This window comes from Aptenodytes patagonicus, chromosome 13 (genome assembly GCF_965638725.1).
Source record: "Aptenodytes patagonicus chromosome 13, bAptPat1.pri.cur, whole genome shotgun sequence".
NCBI classification, from domain to species: domain Eukaryota; kingdom Metazoa; phylum Chordata; class Aves; order Sphenisciformes; family Spheniscidae; genus Aptenodytes; species Aptenodytes patagonicus.
The window spans coordinates 18832518-18853728 of NC_134961.1; the positions used below are offsets into that span (position 1 = coordinate 18832518).

The 21211-nt window shown below is 37.2% G+C and overlaps 1 protein-coding gene across 26 annotated transcripts in view; it reads right to left on the minus strand.

The window, feature by feature from the left end:
* Positions 1-21211, minus strand: part of RBFOX1 (RNA binding fox-1 homolog 1) — a 1372937-nt gene that overhangs the window by 62645 nt on the left and 1289081 nt on the right. For 22 of the 26 annotated variants that reach the window (XM_076351295.1, XM_076351294.1, XM_076351293.1 and 19 more), the window contains one exon: positions 6963-7043. The exons of the other annotated variants lie outside the window; for them this stretch is intronic. In XM_076351295.1, the coding sequence (XP_076207410.1) occupies positions 6963-7043 (81 nt within the window). The remainder of the gene's footprint in view (positions 1-6962; positions 7044-21211) is intronic. 26 annotated transcript variants of the gene reach the window in all.

Sequence of the window (21211 nt, forward strand, 5' to 3'; positions counted from 1 at the left end):
TATGTGTGATTGGTCTACTCAAATGTATGGACATTTCCCTTTGGGCAGGATTTTTGTACTGTTTCGTTCATGAATCTCAGTTCTACAATGGCTAAATTGGCTTAATCACAGAACTCCTTTGCAGGGGTACTCTACCTTTTTTCTATGAAGCAATGAAAAGCAGACAAAAAACACAAACAGGTAAATACAATCTACTAATATATATTTCCATTGTGATGAAGTGACCCGCCATTCCATTTTAGTTTAAGAGAAAACAGACCAATTAAAAACTTAGTTTGCAGAAACCTTTTACATTTAATTTGCAAATACTGTAACACAGGTAAATTATTTATACCATATGAATACTCATTCTTTAAACTGTTCCTGACCCATATACCAATTCAAAATGGCAAGCTTACTAACAGTCTCTCCCTTACCAATAACAGTAAAATCACAACAAATAAATTAATAAAAACTACAACAATAAAATCAGAACAAATTAATCATTGATGTCATTACAATAAAGTATATGTCCATTTGGATTGAATACGGTCAATCATGTCTTACACACAAAACCCAGAAAAGGATATACCAAACGCCAGGAGCACCTACACTTTATATGTATTTTTATATATATATTTTCAGGTAACTACACGTGTGCAACAGATTAAACCTGACAAACTCAAGTGAATCAAGGTTTTTAAACTGAATGTTTCCACTAATGATTCTGCTCAGAAGCGCACTTTAAATCACCTTTTGAAAATTTGTATTTTCCCCATGTAATCTTGGTACTGGAAATATCCCAGAATATAATATAAATGCCAAAGGTCTTACTCCAATCCATTAGTAATGCCACAGAAAAATAAAACCTGAATGTCTTCACTGAAACAAGAAACATGAAAATAGTTTCATACAGCATTTTTTAGGTAGTTTACTAATATTCCTAAGCCAAGTAACCTACTTCTAAGCGAGGCTATTCAACAGACATATTGAATAGGCAGGCTTTATTTAATTTTCATTTCTGTAGCACAATGAGTCCTCAAATGGACTAAATCCTACCTTTGGATGTGGTATTTATACTTAGTATGTATGATTTTCATCATTTATTCCATGCATATCAACAAAGTCCTGAACTATCCTCCACCTATGAGTCAAAACAAAACACCCACAGGAAAAAAAAAATCCTTTTTAAAATAGTACATGTGTCTGTCATACATAAGCGTTGATAAGTTTTTAACAGAGAACATACATAAAAAGCAAAATTCCCATATCCTGTAATTAATACTTAAAGCTTCTGCTGTAGATTTTCCTTCTCTCCTGGCATATAATGCATAACTTTGGTCAGTAGGACTATTAGGATAATTTAGGAACATTTCTAATGCCTGCTCTGAAGTAACGGGATGTCTTTTCCTGATTTGCTTTAAAAGAACTTAAGCATTAAAAATATTTATTGTCACAAATATTACAGGACCAAAGGTTTCCAGGGAATTTTCTGAAAGAACTGCCTTCCCACCTTTCAGAAACATCTCATCTTTGCCTTGTTGTTTTCTGGTTGCTCATAAGCTAAAATCCCAGGGCAACATAGTTTATTGTTTTAATATCTGTCTGACGCAAAGCAAAAGTATTCTCTGGTGAGTGCTTATCTGTCATATGTACTTCTGTGAAAGGAATATCAAGACAAATAAGATGTTCTAGGGCATATCATGGGATTATGAATTTGGCACTGCCTGAATTCTGTTTAAAAATAGTTGAAATGACAAATACAAAAAATATATACACTGATATTTTGAGGATGGGAACTTAAAGAGCACTGAGTTTTAAATATTTTAATTATAAAGGGTTTATACTATTTTAGTATGAATAGAGAATGAACACTCAAGTCCGTAAACAGGACAAACAAAATGAGAGGAAAAAATATTCATAATTGAAACAGTTAAAACAGTAAAATTCTATTCTAATGATACAATGGACTGTGAACTTACTTTGTATTAATTAAACTCAATGTAATGGCATTTTCTATATTGAAATGAATAACCAGTGATCTGGAAATTCATTTAGACCATTAGGTTAATTACAGAAACTGATGGAAGTTTTATCAGACAATTAAAATTAAAGAACACGAACAATGTGGGACAGATTTATAAGCATTTGTACCACCTCAATCATTTTTGCTGAATTCCACCACCGCTTCTTACAAAATTGTAATCAATATATCAATTAAAAAATGGGCCATCAACTTCATTTGCCCTTGAGTATGACACAATAAAATAAATATCTGATTTCTCCATTTACATACTTTTTCTTCTTTTAATTCTATCACTTTATTACAGTATGAAAGATTTATTTGTTTTTAATAAAAAATGAAAATTTATGGAAAAAGAGCATGTATATTTTGGAGCTGATAAGCATGCTTACTGAAAATGAAACCACTAACATTTAGAAAATGTAAGCCAAAATTAACGTCAGTTTAAAATGTACCCATTGAAGTTAAGGCAAAATTCTCTTATGGGCATGCAAAACATTTGGGAAATATAGGCACTCATCTGTGCATCATTCTGAACAACGGCATGTAGCAATTTACTATTTTACCATATATGTTAGCTATTCAGTCCAGTGAACTGTCCCTTTAATACACGCTCAGAAAAATCTACTAGTAGTTACATACCTGATAACTCAAGTATCTTTATTTTTACTTGGAGCTAAATAAAGCCTAAAAGTTACAAAGATCAAAGTTCTGATTTAGAGAGTGAAATATACTTAGCTGCCTTTGAACTTGTATTAAAATTTGTAATCTCTCTCCCATTCTCTCTCCCTCTTCCACGGGACCTGGGTATGTACAACAGTAGATTTTTGAAAAATGTGATGCACAGCTTTAGGCTGGCTTCCTCGCTACACCAGCTAGTGCTTAGTGAGCCTGAGAACATTGATTAGCTACTCCAGAGCACAAAAGTTTTCTACTGGCAGGTGCATCTCCTTTTCCATCCTCTGCCATGAAAGGGCAGGGGAAGTTATCAAGAAAACGGAGCCAGGCTCTTCACAGAGACACAACACAACAGTGGGAAGACGAGACAAAAAACATGACTTGAAAGAAGAGAGGTTTCCACTGTTAGGACATTCAAGCATTGGAACAGATGACTCAGAAAGGTTGTGCAGTCTCCGTCCTTAAAGGTGCCCTGGGCAACCTGGCCCTTCCAACCTGAATTATGCTATGATTCTACAACTTCATGTCTTCCTTCTTTCCCATGTTTTGGCTCTCATTAACTTCGATTTCATTCACATTTTCAGGCACTTACACATTATAGAGAAATGGGGAAAATAGGCACTAAACAGTTTTTAAAAGTCCTTGCATAAATTCAGATTGGTATTTTTGCCTTTTTTAACCATACATACCCAGCTATATTACTGTCCTTTGTAGAACAGTGATACAGATATTCAGTGACAGAACTTTTTTCTTCCTTCGAATCTTCCTTTTGTCCAGCAGGGTCTTAGTATTCCCATGATTCTCGAGTGGCTTCAATTTGGAAAAGTTCCAATATTTTTCTTGGTACATTTCTTATTTAAAAGTAGATACAAATTTCTTCAGGATTTAAAAATTTCCTGTGGAAGCAACTAGTCTAAAGAAGTGGGGGCAAAAAGAGACTGTCCGTTACGTGCAGCCAAACTGTTTGATTCACTAAGTTTCAGTGAGATATCATGGGCCTCCAGGAAGCTTCCAGTGAATGCTTGCTTACTCGCTGGGACTTGGTGTACTGTAATCTTTACTTTCTGGATATATCTCCTTCCAATAATTGTCTACATTCTGCATTAGGATAATGATGATGGATTTAACTGGAATCAGTTGGTACTAGCTCTGTCCTCGAGATGCCAATGCTATGGGAACCTACAGCAGCCGAGATGAGACCGTGAGCTTCCTTACTTCAGTTGTGTCAGTAACGCAAAATCTGTCCCACCACGGGATGTGAACACATTTGCATGCTGAAACTAAGCTTTCTACATAACAAATTATCTATTCCCAGAATAGATGTGCAAATGAAAAACTGATCCAGGTCCCATCTTCTCCTTCAGCATAAGAGAACAGATGAGGCATGAGAGACTATTGCTACTGATTTGTTCCACTGCTTGCAGAAGAAACAGCTCATTTCTTTCTGTATTATGCGAAGGGCCAGAAGTGATGGAAGGAAGCAGAGCCATGTTTCCAGCTCCTGACATATTCAGAGGTGTAACTAATCACTGTACTGGGAAATGTACAATGTGATACATAAAATATATCCTGGGGAAATAAAACATCAGAAGGGAAAGAGTAGCTCCAAGAAATGCACTCTTCTTTCTGGCTAGCCAAAAAAATGGGGTGAAAGTGTTCAGAGTTATCAGAGACTGCTAGTGACCAACACAATTAAAAGTCAAAAAGTTAAGTGAGAAATAAAGCTAGCCAAATTAAGAAAAATATATTTTACAACCACGTTTCAGTCCTTCATTCCTTATAGAATATAACTCAGGAGCAAAATACAAACAGTCAAGTCAAAGACAACAACATTTCTAAAAATGGGGACTATCCTCTTCCAAACATCTGAAAATTCCTAAATGCCATTAGCATTTAATGAAGTCCAAACCTCTAAGATGGCTTTAAAAATCTCAGCTGACTCTTTCCCTTCTGTTAAAACAATTACAAATTTAAAACCTCTTAATTCTTACATTGTAAGCTGTTCTAAAATATTACGCGGTTACAATACTGGCAGTAACAGAATAAATGATTAACAAATTATTCAAAGATGAAGGCTGCAATATTGTTCTCTGCATGGAATGATAACAGTAAAAGTATTAGTCTCCTAGATGTTAATGTTGACTTATCAGTTATAATTTCTATATTACAAATGTGCATAAAAAATGGAGTATAGAAGATCTGTAAAATAATAAAGAAAATGAGACAAAACTCAAGCTTCATTTCTATTAACTTCTTAGTAGAATTTCCTATAGAAATGGAACTATTTTACATCTTTATTGAAAGTTTTGTAATAAGGAGAAATAAAAAAACCTAATTACAATCATTAGTAATTGTAGTAATTTTGTATTATTAGGAGTTGTGACCCTGTGGGGGAAGCTACATTTTGGCAATATGAATTACTATACATATTAAAAGAAAAATCATGACTTGCAGACACACAGATTCAACAAAAGCTTAATAATTTCTACTGCAAGGGCTACTAGCAATCTCTGTTATGAAACTGTATATTACACATTGCCCAGTGGGAGGCAGATAGGCAAAGTCTGTTTACTTATGTATCTGGCATAATTGAAAACAAACAGGTGTTTGTTAGGATATCATTATTCAAGGAGCACCACTGCAAAATAAGATTTTTCAAAGGCATTGACTCATGAGACACAATGGAAACAGTGAAGTATAGAGCTTAGCTAGCTATACAGTAACTATCTAGGGATTTAATAATAGTAGAAATACTGTACAATGTAAACAGCAACCCCAGAAATAAATTTCCTAGGATAGAACTCAGTGAGACAATAGGAGCAACAGGGTAAACTTATGAAAGGCTTTATTTACAGTAATTTCCAGAAGATAAGAAACAAACACTGCCCCCCCTCCCCCCCACAAAAAAAAAGAAAAAAAAGCAGCTCCCTAACAGTGAGATGAATTAAATGTTTGGATAATTTTCTAGGAAGAGCATTTTAGTCAAAGATTGGTATTTCAGTCAAAAAAGAATAGTGCACTAAAAACGTACTATAGGGAACAATGATTTAGACAGGAAGTATTTCATCTCTATGTTACTACAAGGATTTAAAAAACCCCAAAAACACTGCTTGGGAAAGGTGACAGCACAAAATATTCTTGGAGCATCTGGAAGCAAATGCAGATTTAATTGATAATTTCAGTTCCAATTTAAAACACTTCATACATTTTGTTAGTTCACTATGTATTTGTAGACCCCCGATTTGAAAGTAGAGCCCATATTTATACTGTAAAAGCAGCAGCTCTAGGGATGATATTCATAGTCTTTGACATAAGCGAGTTACATGACTGTAGAGATGGTCACTATGGAACTCTCTTGTCCTCATTCCTGGTTTTAATTAATAAAAGAAATTAGTTATTTTAGCGGTCTAGATAAGCTTTAAAAGAGCAGAATTGCATTCTGGATTGAATAGAATCTTCATAAAGAGCATATCCAATAACGTTGTTAAATCAGACAACGTAAAATATTTTCTTTACAGAGGACTGCTAAGAACACATAGCAAATGCTGCTGTTCACGCTAATTCAGCAAGCAGCAATTATTACTATTTCATTCGGCTAGAGGCTTCTTCATCTCACTAGATTTCAGAATGGGCATCAGTGGTACCACCAATATGGTCTAAAACACTCTCAGAAGAATCGGTTCCACTTCTGCTGCAGAATTTTACAGGAGACATTGCTATTCCCAAATTTTGTACAGAAAAACAGCTGATGGCAGCATCTATCATTTCAGTTTGTCTTCGCTCTTTTTATTAGGGCAGCTTTTTATAATTCCAAATACCCATTTGCACACAGTCTTTTTCCTTTTGTAAAAGAAGACTTCATATCTAGTTTCTTCCTGACACAATCAAATGATGGTATGATATGAGACTTTTTGTTTATTACATCAAAGTTGTGCCCAGGAAGGAAAAAGAAACACAACTTCGCCTTCTACACAAAATGCAAGAGTGCGCAACAGTACTGGATTCCAAAAAATTTCAGAGGTACTGTAGAACTTTTGACCGTTTCTGTAGAACAGTGCAATATAGGCCGTCTTTTTTTTTTTTTTTTTAAATAAAATATACTTTGAGAATGAAGATGCAACTAAAAACACTGAATTATCTGTTGACATTACTTACACACGTTTATAAATACCACATTTACAAGAGCTATTGGGAAAGTTTACAGTTGTAGGGGGCTTAATTCACATTAATGTGCTTTTGTCACAAAACAAAACAAAAAAAAAGAGCCATAACACTAGCTTACTTGTGGATGTGTATACTAGTGAACTGGGGGCACTGTACACGGGAGATCCCTCCTGGTTTGCCTGGCACAGCAGCACCCTGCCTACAAGAAAGAGAGAGAGAGTGGTATCTGGTTTTGGAACACTCGAACTAAACCTCAATTTTTATCTCAAAACAGAAATAAAGTCATAACCGGAGCAGTGCAGTGAAGCAGGGGCACTTTTTGTCCTTTGACTTCAAAGCAGAAAGAGCCCCAATAAGCATGTACAATTTTACATTTGAAAAAGCAAAACACAGACATCCCCCAAAATACAAAGACCCTTTTACCACACGGGGAAGCTGGTGCGCGCCCTGAGCATGTGCAGCGCACACCAGTCCCTCACCCAGCTGCTCTCTCTCCCTCTCTGCCCTGTCTCTCTCAAACAGAAGCTGCCTAGTTAGCTCTGCTGCTAACGGGAGCGACCAACCCGCCCACACCAACCAGCTACTAACTTCTCGTCTCCCTAACTCTGGCTGAAATGAGAGGCTACTCAAGCAAACACAGCAGATAAATCAGACCGCAAAGCTCCCATACACAGACGTTAGGCCAAGTATGATCTCAGTTATATCGCTTAAATTAACACTGGTGCAAGTGACATTGAAATATTACTAATACATGTGAAGATTTCAGTATTTTTTGCTCAAATGAGAAATACATAAACATAAGCTACTTTCCAGTATATAAGCTGGATTCAGGATTAAGAACAAAACCAAATAAAGGAAACAAAACAATTTTTTTAAAAAAGAAAAAAAAAGTAAAAGTAATAAGCAAATCAATTTCAAATAACACTTTTGCAATGCATGTTCATTTTGAACAAATGAGAGACGTTTAGGCTTATTTCCTAGGGTTTTTTTTAATTAACTTAAATAAAATGCCTTAGTGTTTCAACATCTTTCTTAAAATTGTATATTAGCAGTCTTAGCAGAACACAGATTGAACACTGATTACAGGTAGAAACAACTATACTTTCACACTAGGAAAAAAACTTCTGCACTTCTGGAATACAGTTCACCAGGAAGAGCAGTATGTGACACATCTGTTTTGCAGATATGTGTATACATCTGTATATATACACACACAGAATTATATATATACATACACTGACATACTTCAAGCTGTCAGGATTTGTGAATCCCGCAATTTCAAAAATATTAAATTTACATGAAGATTTGTGAGACTTTAGAAGTTGTGCATTGACTTACAAGCAATGTAACTCAACAGAGTTGAGTCAAGTATGTTTGGAAGGGTAAGTTTAACTACAAACGGTAGGCATGTTTTCCATATAGTACTACAAGAGCAATTCTCAACTTACACTCAGCTACCAGACCAGAGTTCTTTCAAAAAAATGTTTTAAAAAAATTTCTGTCATTAACCGGTTCTTTGATTATTGCTTGCAGCTGTTAGTTGAAGTAGAAATACAAGAAATACTGAAAGAAAATAATTCTCGTAATTTATGCAGTTTAGCTAAGACTCTGAGCACTGGAAATCTCATGGAATATTACGCTTCTAGCCTTCCCAGACAATAGCATACCCTTAACTAACAGAATTTGGAGATGCTTGCTTTTTTCCAGCCATCCACTACTAATCTGAAAGATAAAACAAGCTCAAAAAAATTTTTTTCCTTACTTTAAGACAGCATATAGTTGACTATATCGATATATATCTCTCCCAGCCTTCCAAAAAAATCCACAGCTGGAAGCTGTTAAATGAACATATACCTATTGAGATCCTAATGGCAAGCATCATTTTCAGGCTAGTAGATAAACGCGACCTATCAACACACTTGACACTAGGAATGTGTACATTGGAATATGGATGTATTTAACACCATAGATGCTTCAAAAGTCGTGCTACTACAGAAGCCTGAAAGTGAAAGTGAGCTGAAGGCATAGAGGCTTTCATCCAGCTGAGTGAAATGCGGAAAGGAATTATTAAAATCAGTCATTTTCATTAGGTTTTAAGAATAATGTAACTATAATTACTTGAGGTATATTTAGTAAATATATAAAGGTTTTCAGAAATTAAAGATTATAGTTTATTTATATTATTCGACATAAATTCTAGACGATACTTTGCTTGTTCCATGGTCCATAGGTATTTTCCTATTCTTTGCAGCTAACATTCTTACATTTTTTTTTATTTCATCTCATACAAATCTAATTTTCCCTACTCAAGTCTTCTAGTTTCTAATGAAAGTACTTCAAAACAGATGCTTTTTTCATCCATGCTACTAGAGTGTATTTAATTTGTTGCATAGAGCTTTCTAATTATATTTTGACAATCTGCCTTCGAATTTGTACATAACATTAATACTAATACCTAAAACACTATTATTAGATTTTGTTAGAAAAATACGGAACTTTTTAATCTACTTTTGTGAGAAAAAAATATTTCTGCTGCATCTAATTTTGGTATTAACAATATTTAAATTGTAATTAATACAACTGGGGAAAGACAATTATTTACAATAAGATCTTCTGGATAAACTTCAGAACATTGAAACAATCTATAAATTCCCCAATGGAAAAAAAAAAATATTTTTCCTCTAGAATACTAAATTCTAGCATGACAGAATAAAGGGTTAGGTTTTGTTTTGTTTTTTTTTTTTAAGAAAGAGGATTTTAATATAAAGTTCTTAAATCTCTCTTGAAACTGTAATTTAATAATATCATGGAGCTGATGAACTTCAAAAAATTACAGTCATGCAAGAGTTCATCTTTAATTCTGCAGTGCCTTCTGTACCAACATATGTAAGGCTGATATTTTCTCATTAAGGCTAATCTGCATGGTTTTTTGCTTTTCTATAATATAAGCATCTACTTGTTTGGTCACAGCAGACGTGACCACTGATACAGGATTTTGGAGACCATCAGCAGAAAGCCCCTCCTGACTCACGCCGTGAAAAGGACCAGAAAAATATTAGCATATATATCTGAAGAGTGTATGCACCACAGGCACACAGGAGAGCTTTAGACAGACCAGTGGCAGAAGGGAAACCGAGGCAGCCATGGTGCTAGGTGTAACAGGAGGAGAGTAGTCTGCGGTGGCTGAGCAAGCCCGTGGGTTGTGCTGCACGCAACAGGTAACTGTGTTGTGGCAGGGCATGGTGGTGTCAGCTGAGCACTGCTGTAGGATTGCAGAGATCCCCCCAGACTTCCAAGGAGGTTCACCGCTCCTCCTTGGCGTACAGGCTGGCAGCACAGACGAAAACATACTTTTCAAGATCAAAAAATATTCCCACTCATATTTCTCTTCCTCCAATGTTTTCTTCTACAGTCCATGATTAACCCTGACAGAAGTAAATCTGGCCAGGGACATCAAGGGCAACAAGAAAAGATTCTGTAGGTACATCGGGGATAAAAGGAAGACTAGGGAGAATGTGGGCCCTCTCTGGAACAAAACGGGAGACCTGGTTACCCGGGACATGGAGAAGGCTGAGGTACTCAATGACTTTTTTGCCTCGGTCTTCACCGGCAAGTGCTTGAGCCTCACCGCCCAAGCCACAGAAGGCAAAGGCAGGGACTGGGAGAATGAAGAGCCACCCACTGTGGGAGAACATCAGGTTTGAGACCATCTAAGGCACCTGAAGGTGCACAAGTCCATGGGACCCGATGAGATCCATCCACGGGTCCTGAAGGAACTGGCGGATGAAGTTGCTAAGCCACTACCCATCAAATTTGAGAAGTCCTGGCAGTCCAGTGAAGTTCCCACTGACTGGAAAAGGGGAAACATAACCCCCATTTTTAAAAAGGGAAAAAAGGAAGACCCGGGGAACTCCAGGCCAGCCAGTCTCACCTCTGTGCCTGCGAAAATCATGGAACAGACCCTCCTGGAAGCTATGCTGAGGCACATGGAGGACAGGGAGGTGATTCAAGACAGCCAGCATGGCTTCACCCAAGGGCAAGTCCTGCCTGACCAACCTAGTGGCCTTCTATGATGGGGTGACTACATCAGTGGACATGGGAAGGGCTACAGATGTCGTCTCTCTGGACCTCTGTAAGGCCTTTGACACGGTCCCCCACAACATCCTTCTCTCTAACCTGGAGAGGTACGGATTTGACAGGTGGACTGTCCGGTGGGTGAGGAATTGGTTAGATGGTCACATCCAGAGGGTAGTGGTCAACGGCTCAATGTCCAGATGGAGACTGGTGACGAGTGACATCCCACAGGGGTCTGTATCGGGACCGGTACTGTTTAATATCTTCATCAGTGACATAGACAGTGGGATCGAGTGCACCCTCAGCAAGTTTGCAGATGACACCAAGCTGAGTGGTGTGGTCGACACGCCAGAGGGATGGGATGCCACCCAGAGGGACCTGGACAAGCTGGAGAAGTGGGCCTGTGTGAACCTCATGAGGTTCAACAAGGCCAAGTGCAAGGTCCTGCACCTGGGTCGGGGCAACCCCCAGTATCACTACAGGCTGGGGGATGAAGGGATGGAGAGCAGCCTTGCCGAGAAGGACTTGGGGGCACTGGTGGATGAAAAGCTGGACATGAGCCAGCAATGTGCGCTCGCAGCCCAGAATGCCAACCGTATCCTGGGCTGCATCCAAAGCAGCATGGCCAGCAGGTCAAGGGAGGGGATTCTGCCCCTCCACTCTGCTCTGGTGAGACCCCACCTGGAGCACTGCGTCTAGCTCTGGAGCCCTCAGCATAAGAAAGACACGGACCTGTTGGAGTGGGTCCAGAAGAGGGCCACAAAAATGATCAGGGGGATGGAGCACCTCTCCCTATGAAGAAAGGCTGAGAGAGTTGGGGTTGTTCAGCCTGGAGAAGAGCAGGCTTCAGGGAGACCTTATTGCAGCCTATCAGTACTTAAAGGGGGCTTATAAGAAAGATGGCGGCAAACTTTTCAGCAGGGCCTGTTGTGACAGGACAAGGGGGAATGGCTTGAAACTAAAGAGGGGTAGATTTAGACTAGATATAAGGAAGAAATTTTTTCTGCTGAGGGTGGTGAAACACTGGCCCAGGTTGCCCAGAGAGCTGGTGGATGCCCCATCCCTGGAAACATTCCAGGTCAGGTGGGACGGGGCTCTGAGCAACCTGATGTAGTTGAAGATGTCCCTGCCCACGGCAGGGGGGTTGGACTAGATGACCTTTAGAGGTCCCTTCCAACCAAACTATTCTATGATTCTATGATTCAGAATGTACTGTTTGATTAGGTCCTTTGTTGAAGCACTATAGTTATTTTGAGAAAATAATTACTCTAAAAATATTCAGGGCTGTGAGGAAGATGATGGGAATTCATCAATATTTTTAGAATACCAAAAATTCTGTTCCCAGTGGTTCTACGATATTTGACTAAAAGTATTTTTCTAATTTTTTCATACTTTCAAAAATAAGTTATTGTGTATAGTTTATTTACATGATTTATATAAATTAATCTACAGATCATAAATGGAAATACCAATGTACTAGTGATGATGCACAGACTACTCATTGGCTCATACATGACATATGACAAAGTTCATTGTATTTCTCAAATATTCAGGCAGGTAAGAAGTACCCAGGATCAACAACAGGAGGACATTCCAGTAAGTTATAAAGGATTTGAAATCACTGCTGTTAAAAATAGCTTTTAGGTCTAACTAGAACCACTGCATAGCCAGCACTACAGACAGCTTAAAAGTGAAGATCTGGAATAAGTTTAAAGGAGTTTGCACAACGAGTTGGAATATCTTATGGCATCCTTTATGGAAGTATAAGTGGAAACATTTTCAGCAGAAAAAAATTCATACCATCAGTTAAAATTTTGCTGCTGATATAAAATTAACAGTGTTGCAAGGCCTTGATCATGGGAACAGCTCTCCCATGTCACAGGAAGTAGATGAAATGTTTAGAACCCTTCACTACTAGAACTGTATAAAATAGATATATCGTTACTGAGAACTTGAGTTTACAATGCATCACTCCCCAGTATAGATGGCTTTAGTACCTTTGCTCACAAACAAAAAGTTTCCAATTTACCGTGCTGTTATTTATTCCCCAGGATTTTGGGGGATTTACAAAAGGGAAGAGGACAGAAGTTGCACCATAGTACTCTTACATTCCAGGGCAAAACCCCAGCAAGTTACTAAGTGAGACAAAGGGGAAAAACTGATTTCCTACTTTCACGCTGGGAATCCTAAAAACCACAGCTTCAGATGAAGCTCTTCAGACAGCTCCAAAGAGGACAGTGGTACTGAGTTCTACATAGAGTATAACTACCTCCATCATAACAAGAGGGTAGTCACGTAAGTGCCACATTTTCAGTGGCAGAAATGAATCAAGTCAATCTCCAGGGCTGGTCTATATTGGGTATTAGTGCACAGGTAGCTAAAATGAGAGTTTATAATATAGGAGCTAAGGAAGTTACTACATACAAGGAGATTCAGTGAAGATTACTTCATTCGAATCTATTGTGCACTTAGCTTCCCAGGTAAAGCAGCTCTTCTTTATGCATAGTTATTCTATTGTGTTACCAATAAGAGTCTCTTATTGCTTTTGGCAGCTAAGTACCAGTTCATACGTTCTATAATACTATTTACCAAAAAACCCCCAAACAAACCCACAGGAAACAGTGAATAAAAGCTAAAAATATTTATGTCCCATTTTGTCTATGTTATTATAAATTGTTATTTTATTACTCTAATCTAAAAGCTGCATTATTTATTAAATTCAGTGATTGTTATTTCATTTTCCCTTTCTCCCAATACAGCTGGATGTTACATAGCTCAATTTTCTCTCGGTCATTCTGATCACTGTTTTTCTTAGTACGTTTTGCAACAACTATTATTCCTATACACTTAATTCCTCTTCCATATACAATGCATGAAGAAAACTATAAGGCTGCATCTCTCATGAACACATCAGGAGATTGGCTAGTGTATCAAAGATCCTCATAAACAATCCATGTCTGCTCTTGAGTTGCTGTTCTAAAAGTGTAATTTAATATCGGCCTTTCCAGACAGAAATAGCATTATCTTTGTTCTGGTCTGAAATATTGTTCTATGATGGGTTTTCAAAGTGTGTCACAGAAATGGATCAGAAACACCTAACTAAAAGGCCACTGTTGTACAATAATAGTGTATGTTAGCTTCTATTGTCCCATCTGACTAGGGAATTTAAAGAGAGTATCTTAAATACATAATGGTTGTTAAGTGTTCTATTAGCCCTTCATAATCTATAGTCAAACTACACGGCCTTACTATGCTTTTAAATATGCTGTTAATTAAACAAAAAGTGCTTCTTGAGCACCTTCAGTTATTTGGGATCTTTCTATAAACGGAATAATACTCCTTCAGATGTTAACACAACCATTCGTGGACGGTTGTGTTGACACATTGAACGGTTTCATCCACTATTAACAAGGAATAAAGTAGCATCATCCAAAAAATACACACCTCCTTTCCTCCAATATGTTAAAAATACAAACAAAACCTATATTTAATTCCCTCAAAATTATATATGGAGTTTCACTTAAACAAGAGAATTGCATGGTAGGGAGGAGAATCTGAAGTAGTTGATGTCCAACTGTGAGTTCCGTAAGTCCAAATCACTACCTATATTACCTTCTGACAGCAAACCTGAAATACATTCAGTTATTGAATAACCTGTGTATACTTTCTCCTGGTAACGAGAATCTGTGCTCTATACATACACTTATACTTATGCAGTAAGTCCCTGACCCACATATAACCTCACATAGGTTATTAAAACTAGGGGGGGGGGGAAGACTGGGGTGATGGAGGTATGTGTCTCTAAGACATTTTATGGGATCTCTTTATTCAAAAATTCTATTTAAGATGCCAGTTTTCCTTCCACCACTTTTCTAAGCATAGTGCATGTTTCTGTATTATCACCTCTCTTAGAGTGTCACCAAAACACTCAGTGAACTTATGCAATGACTCGGGGAACAGCAATGCATGTTACAACAAACGTAATTTGTAAGCCATCCTTCCAGTTGTTCTTTGCTGGTCATATCATTCCAGGCTTTTGGGAACCAGACGTCTCTCCCGTTACATACGTTCGGTGTCAAGTACACTAAGTCACATACCGGGGTTGGTAGGTGTTTGTATCATGTAAGTAAAAATCAGATGAGCAACAAAGTCTGCAGCTCTGGTAAGAATCTTCTGTGAGATTCTCCTAATTCCCCTTCTCCTCACCTCTTCCTTCTGTAGCATATATAACTCATGACACGGTAACAAGGATCTCTCCTACTCCAGGACCTGACGTACCATACACAACTGATCAAACTACTTACCAGTATGTACTGTGGTGTCTTAGACTGGGAAAGACCTTGTGGATAGCACAGGAGCTGGGAAGGGGCAAATTCTTCTAAGCTCTGCTCCCATGCCAACATCTTTTTCCTGCCTCACAACATGATGACTTGCTTTAAACCTTCACCCACTTCATCAATGAAAAGTTGAAAGGTATATCCACTACTGATCCACCAAAATTCTCAGAGATTGCTTTATGAGGAATAGCTTGACAATGCAGCATGGCATAATCACTGGTTTTTAGTCGCAAATTTAGGCTGTGCCATGGTACTGTTGGTATGTGCCATAGTAATGCCAGCTTAAAAACACACACTGTGTGACTGACTTGTTTCTATTTTCATTAGCATGCCAACCTTACCATAGATGGACTGTAGTTCACAGGAAAAATGTATGTCATGTTTCCATTCACAATGTAAAACAGTTGCAATAAACCGCCCTTTCTAAATATAATTTAAAAATTATTAATCAGCCACAGACATTCCTTGTCTTGTTACCAAAATGAAACTATGTCACACAAACTCAACTGCTGCTTGTACCTAAATACATAACAAGCCTAGAGAATTTACCTGTAATTGTTAGTGAATTTTTATCATTGGCATCCAAGTGTAAATCCTTATTCACATACTGTCACCGAAAAATTTAAAACTGGAAATGCACTATGTAATCATGTAAAAAATTGAAGTGGTACTGTCAGTATTGCCCATAACTGTAACTTTCCTACAAAATATGTTTCCTATATGATATATATACACACACACAAATTCAGGTGCACATAAATTGATATTCAGTGATATTCACTGCCATTATCTTACACTGGGAGATGTGTCCCACTGAAGTTGTTCAGGACCTTTGAAAATCAAATCTTTATTCCTAATATTTCTAGGTCCTCCTAGCAGACTAAAAGGTATGTAAATGTTGGTTACTCTTGGTTCATTGTAACTTGATCTTGGTTGATTTGTAACTTTGAGAAACAAACATGAGAGAAATTCTGAAGTATAAATATTAACTCTGAGCTGGTATTATACTATTCTTGAAATAGGACACTTGAGAATATAAAAAATACATTTATATCCTGCTGATAACTAAAATGGGTCACATTCACACACCTGCCTGATGAATAAAGACTGCAATATGAATAGAATCACAGAATAAATGAAACTGGAGCCTTTCTGCTCAAACACGAACACTACAGTTTCACCATGGCCCTGGAGGGGTTACAAGTAGATGTGTTTATACTTTATCCTCTCATATTGTGTCAAGACACTATTTTCTGTGTAAATTACCTATTTCAGTAAATCGGTAAGACAGAGTTGCAAATCTAATGCAATTAGATGCAGAGATGCAAATTACTAATCCCTCAGTTCTACTTGCTTACCCAATGGATGTTGATTTTAACTTAAAAATAAAATTCCACTCTGAGTGACAAGCTGAGAATATAAAAGAGCAAAAATTGAATCATCATACATAATCCTGGCTTTAGGTAGTTTATTTCTTCCCCAGCCCATTCAGATTCCAGAATTTCAGGAGCATGAAAAAACATTACAAAAATGGTAATGCAATGTTTCCAAATTTTCCAAAACACTCACTTTTACTAGCAGCAGTTCTATGCTTGGAGATTTCCCCAAAAACAATTTTCACAAAAAAAAAAAAAATCTGACAGTGCCAAACTGACAGAGATTGTGCACCATTGTAAAGCACAGCCTCATCTCAGCTACCTCCACAAATGAGTAAATGAATGAAAACTCAGTATTTTCAAATTTACTCTCAATAAGTATTATAAAATGCAATTACAATGCAAATGTATTGGGCGTTCTGTCATCTAATGTCCAAAATGGGGAAAAAATGCAGAAGATGAAATAGAAAACATTAGCTATATGTTTGGAATACAATTCAACATAAACAGCTTTAGCATCAATTTACAGATGTAATCATGGTTTAACACACAGCAGAGTTGTTCTCCATTCCACTTAACTGTATTAACTTTACATTTCATATATTACTTTATTACTTTACATTTCAAAATAGTTTGTCTGCCTGACTGTCCATCCTAACGCATGGATCTTCCTAACTTTGTTATTCTAATCAGAGGAATTTAATCCTCTGCATAACTGCTATTAACTTATCTAGCATTGCAAATAACCCACCCAGTCCTGAACAAACAAGTGTTTTAGTGATGACCTTGTAGTTTTTCTTAAATTTTCCTCTGAGATTCTTAAGCCATTGCTTTTTACATATATCCATAGCTGGTATTTGAATTACAGTCTCAGTTTTATTCTAGCAGACAACCACCGTGAATATTGTAGCCTAGACCTCAGGTCCAGACAGTGCACACCCAGGCTGACCTCTATTGTCAAGTCATTGGTGAGACAGTAGCAGTAGCTATAAACCAGCTGGTTTTATATCCGGCCTCTAAACCTACATCATGCACAGTCTGAAAAGTTTACTCTGGACCAGGTTTAGTCTTGTCCCCTGAAGCAGACAACCCCACCACACTTGGTTCAAAGCTGTCCAAAAGCCAACCTGCGTGACATATGACAGTCAGTGTGCACATGGAGCCTCCAGTACAGCTCCCAGTGCAGTTTCTTGCAAACAGAATCTATTTCACATGTACTAAATCTGCTCTGCAAACCCCAAGCCACCATGTGGCAAGTGAGGATAATTTTCAGATTTACTTAAAAACCATGCTAATGCTGCAAACTAATGTATTAACAAGAGGAGGCCAGCGAGACAGTTGTGGAAAAAAAAAAAATCTCAGTATAATGTTTATAATTAGAGAGTTTTAGGCTGCCACCATATATATTTAATTTATTTTTGGGCCATCACTAATCAGGAAGCCATAGAACACATTTTCACTAACCACCAGAATGACATTTAAATAAGAGAAGTCCAAGCATTATTTTTCCTCAAAAGATTCTCTTCATGAGTAAAGCATAGTACTTAAGTTCTTTTTAGCCCTTTAAAAATTGATCAATTACATCCACGATAAAAAAGATTTGAATAAACATACAAGAAGTTAGAAGCAATGTAATAACAAAGAAAGGACAGTACAGCTCCTGCTTGATCAGAACGCTTTCTTTCGTTTTATTAAAGTAACATTTAAACAAACAAGGCAAACTGCATACTAGGTGAAATTAGGACAAACATGGAAACATGGCCAGCAGATCAAGAGCTGCTGTTATTCCCCCGACACACCCAGACTTGGTGCCAGCAAGACTGCACCTGGAATACTGCATCCAGTTTTTAAACCCACTGCCAATGTGGAGAAACTGGAGAGGATATGTTGGAGGGAAACCAAGATGGGCAGGGGTCTAGAGCTCATGTCCTGTGAAGAGAGACTGAGGGAACTGAACTTGATTAGTCTGGCAAAGAGGAAGTTAAAAGGTACTCTAATAGCTTTCCCTACTTGAAGGGAAGTTACAAAGATGGTGGAGACAAATTCTCATCGGAATGGTAACAGATGATAATACAAAAGGTCAATGGCCACCAACCGTAGCTTGGGAGGTTTAGGTTGGATGTTAAGAAAATGTTTTTCACTAGGAGGGCAGTGCAGCGCTGGAAAAGGTTACCCAGAGAAGATCGTAAATCTCTGTCTTTGTAAATGTATACAAATTCATGGCTCACCTGATCTAGCACTCATGTTAGTCCTGATTCAAAACGAAAGTTGACTGCATGACCTCCAGAAGTTAGTCCCAACCCACATTTCTATGATTTTGTTAAGAAGTGTCAAAAATCTTACTCCATGGGTGTGAAATGTCCAGGTTAGAGTATGATCACCACTGCATTCCACAATGATTATGCTAGATCTGTGTGTGGGCTGCTCAAATGTATTATACCAGATCACTGGGGAAAAGAGAAGGACTACAGAAGAATGTTCCTTCAAACAAAAGCAGCCTTAAACTAAAAAAAGGTATGTATCTGAGATGAACGGGACTACTTGAGTTGGCAACTTGGCTGAACAGATCATTTGACTACAAAACTAAAGGTCAAGATGTAATCTGAATACTTTAAGTTGGTGGCCATTGACTGTAATGCAAGAATGTGACCTTCATATTGCCCCTATAGTCTCAACCATCTTGCTGTCATTTGGGTGGCATTTTGACATGTTGGATATAATTAAAAAAAATAAAATTTTCAAAATCATCAAAAGTGTGTGCCTAAGGTAAAGTACAAGAAGACAGCAAGCATGATACTCTTCTCACAGGTGTTATCCTAGTTTCCAACCATTTGCGGCTCAAGGACTTTCTAAGGCCAAAGCAGCTTCTGTGTATTTAATAATGGCCAGTGGATTTCCCTCCCATGAGCTACCCATAACATACTTTTAACACTATTACTTTTAACATTATTCATCATAATCCAGTATCAAATGATTCCTCTATACCAGACTGTGGTCAGAATTCCCAAACTTTTATACCGAAGAAGCAGGAACTCCCTTCTTAACCATCCTCTATCTTCTGGTATAAAGCTCTATCTACAGTTCAAGATTTACCATGAAACAATCAAGTGTATGGAATTTCTTTTAGAGATCACATAGGAACAGTATCAAAGCCTAAGTGTATACTGTGTTATTAAATATACATCCGAACAGAAGAAACATCTTTAAAAGGGTAATACTGACAGTATCTGTGATTTTCTCTTTAAAATGTGCAGACTTCAATACAATGATAAATACAGGTCGATTAACCTTGCTCCAGATTTAAATGTATAACCAATTAACTAAATTAATCTTTCAAAAAATAACAGTCATTGGCATTATTCTTTGAATAATCCTTGTTTAGTTTCTATGATGGTACACATTTTAATGAAAAACTCATTATAATGTAGCATAAGGCATAATTAACTCTGGAAGATTTTTTTTGAGTAAATAGCTAGTACAGATGCTGAATTCCATTTTTCTACTGGCTTTATTAATCTTTCATAAATCAGTATTTCCACTATAATGGCTTGTAATAGTTCCACAGAAGTTTTAGAAATGCATTAGCTGTCATCAGTGGTGTTAATCTAACTAGGATGTCATCATTTGTATGATGGTACTTTAACATTATGATTTTTGAAACAACAGTTACAGCTTTAGCTTTGTTTTATGCTTTGAAAGGAGCATCTATATATAACAGATGGAATATTAAACAATAATTATTTAATTTTTCTGTAGTTGGAAAATTACTTAAACTGTTTAGCTACCAATGTTGAGAATACGTTTATTCAGGAAAATCTGCTTAGTCAATGGCTAAGTTCAAATCTAAGTGTATGTAGTCAAATTGTAAAATGAATTAATCTATATAGTGACAGACAGCCAATTTTCACCAAAATTATGCTTTACAGATATGGTACAGTGAACTTTTACCCTAGGATTAGAATTGCTGTACAAGCATATAATTCAGCTTCACAAACTCCAAACACCTTCACTGAGAAGTGTTTCTAAGGTATTTGCTGAGCTTACGCAAGAGTCATTTAAATTCAAAGAGAAACACTGCAAAGATGAAATGAATCCCAGGTGCTCTTACACTCCAGAAATAGATGCTTTAAGACATGAACAAAGAGAATTAGCGTTAGCAAACATACAGGAATCCTCTCATCCCCTGGATTCCTCTTATTTAAGCGCGTGTTTATATATATATAGTACTAAGGTATTTCTTCACTTCTTAATTATATATAAAATTATATTTCAAAGTTTTAAACAAACTTGTGAAAGGAAGTTTGTTACAAAATCTGCTTCTTGGAGGATAACTGCTAGCTTCAAAATCCACAGCATGCTACAAAGCCCCAGGCATCTAAAACTTCTCTGTCTTTCTTGGGCATATAAAATGGCCAAAACCACAAGCTCTTCCCCTTTCTTTCATTTTAACTGATGGGGAAAGTTTTCCAAGCCACCTTGGAATGATAACTACTATCTGCCCAAGAAACCGGGTGCCTACAATAGTCCTCTCTGGGTTAAGACTATTTATGAAGTGAATACAACTACTCAGCTACATAGGA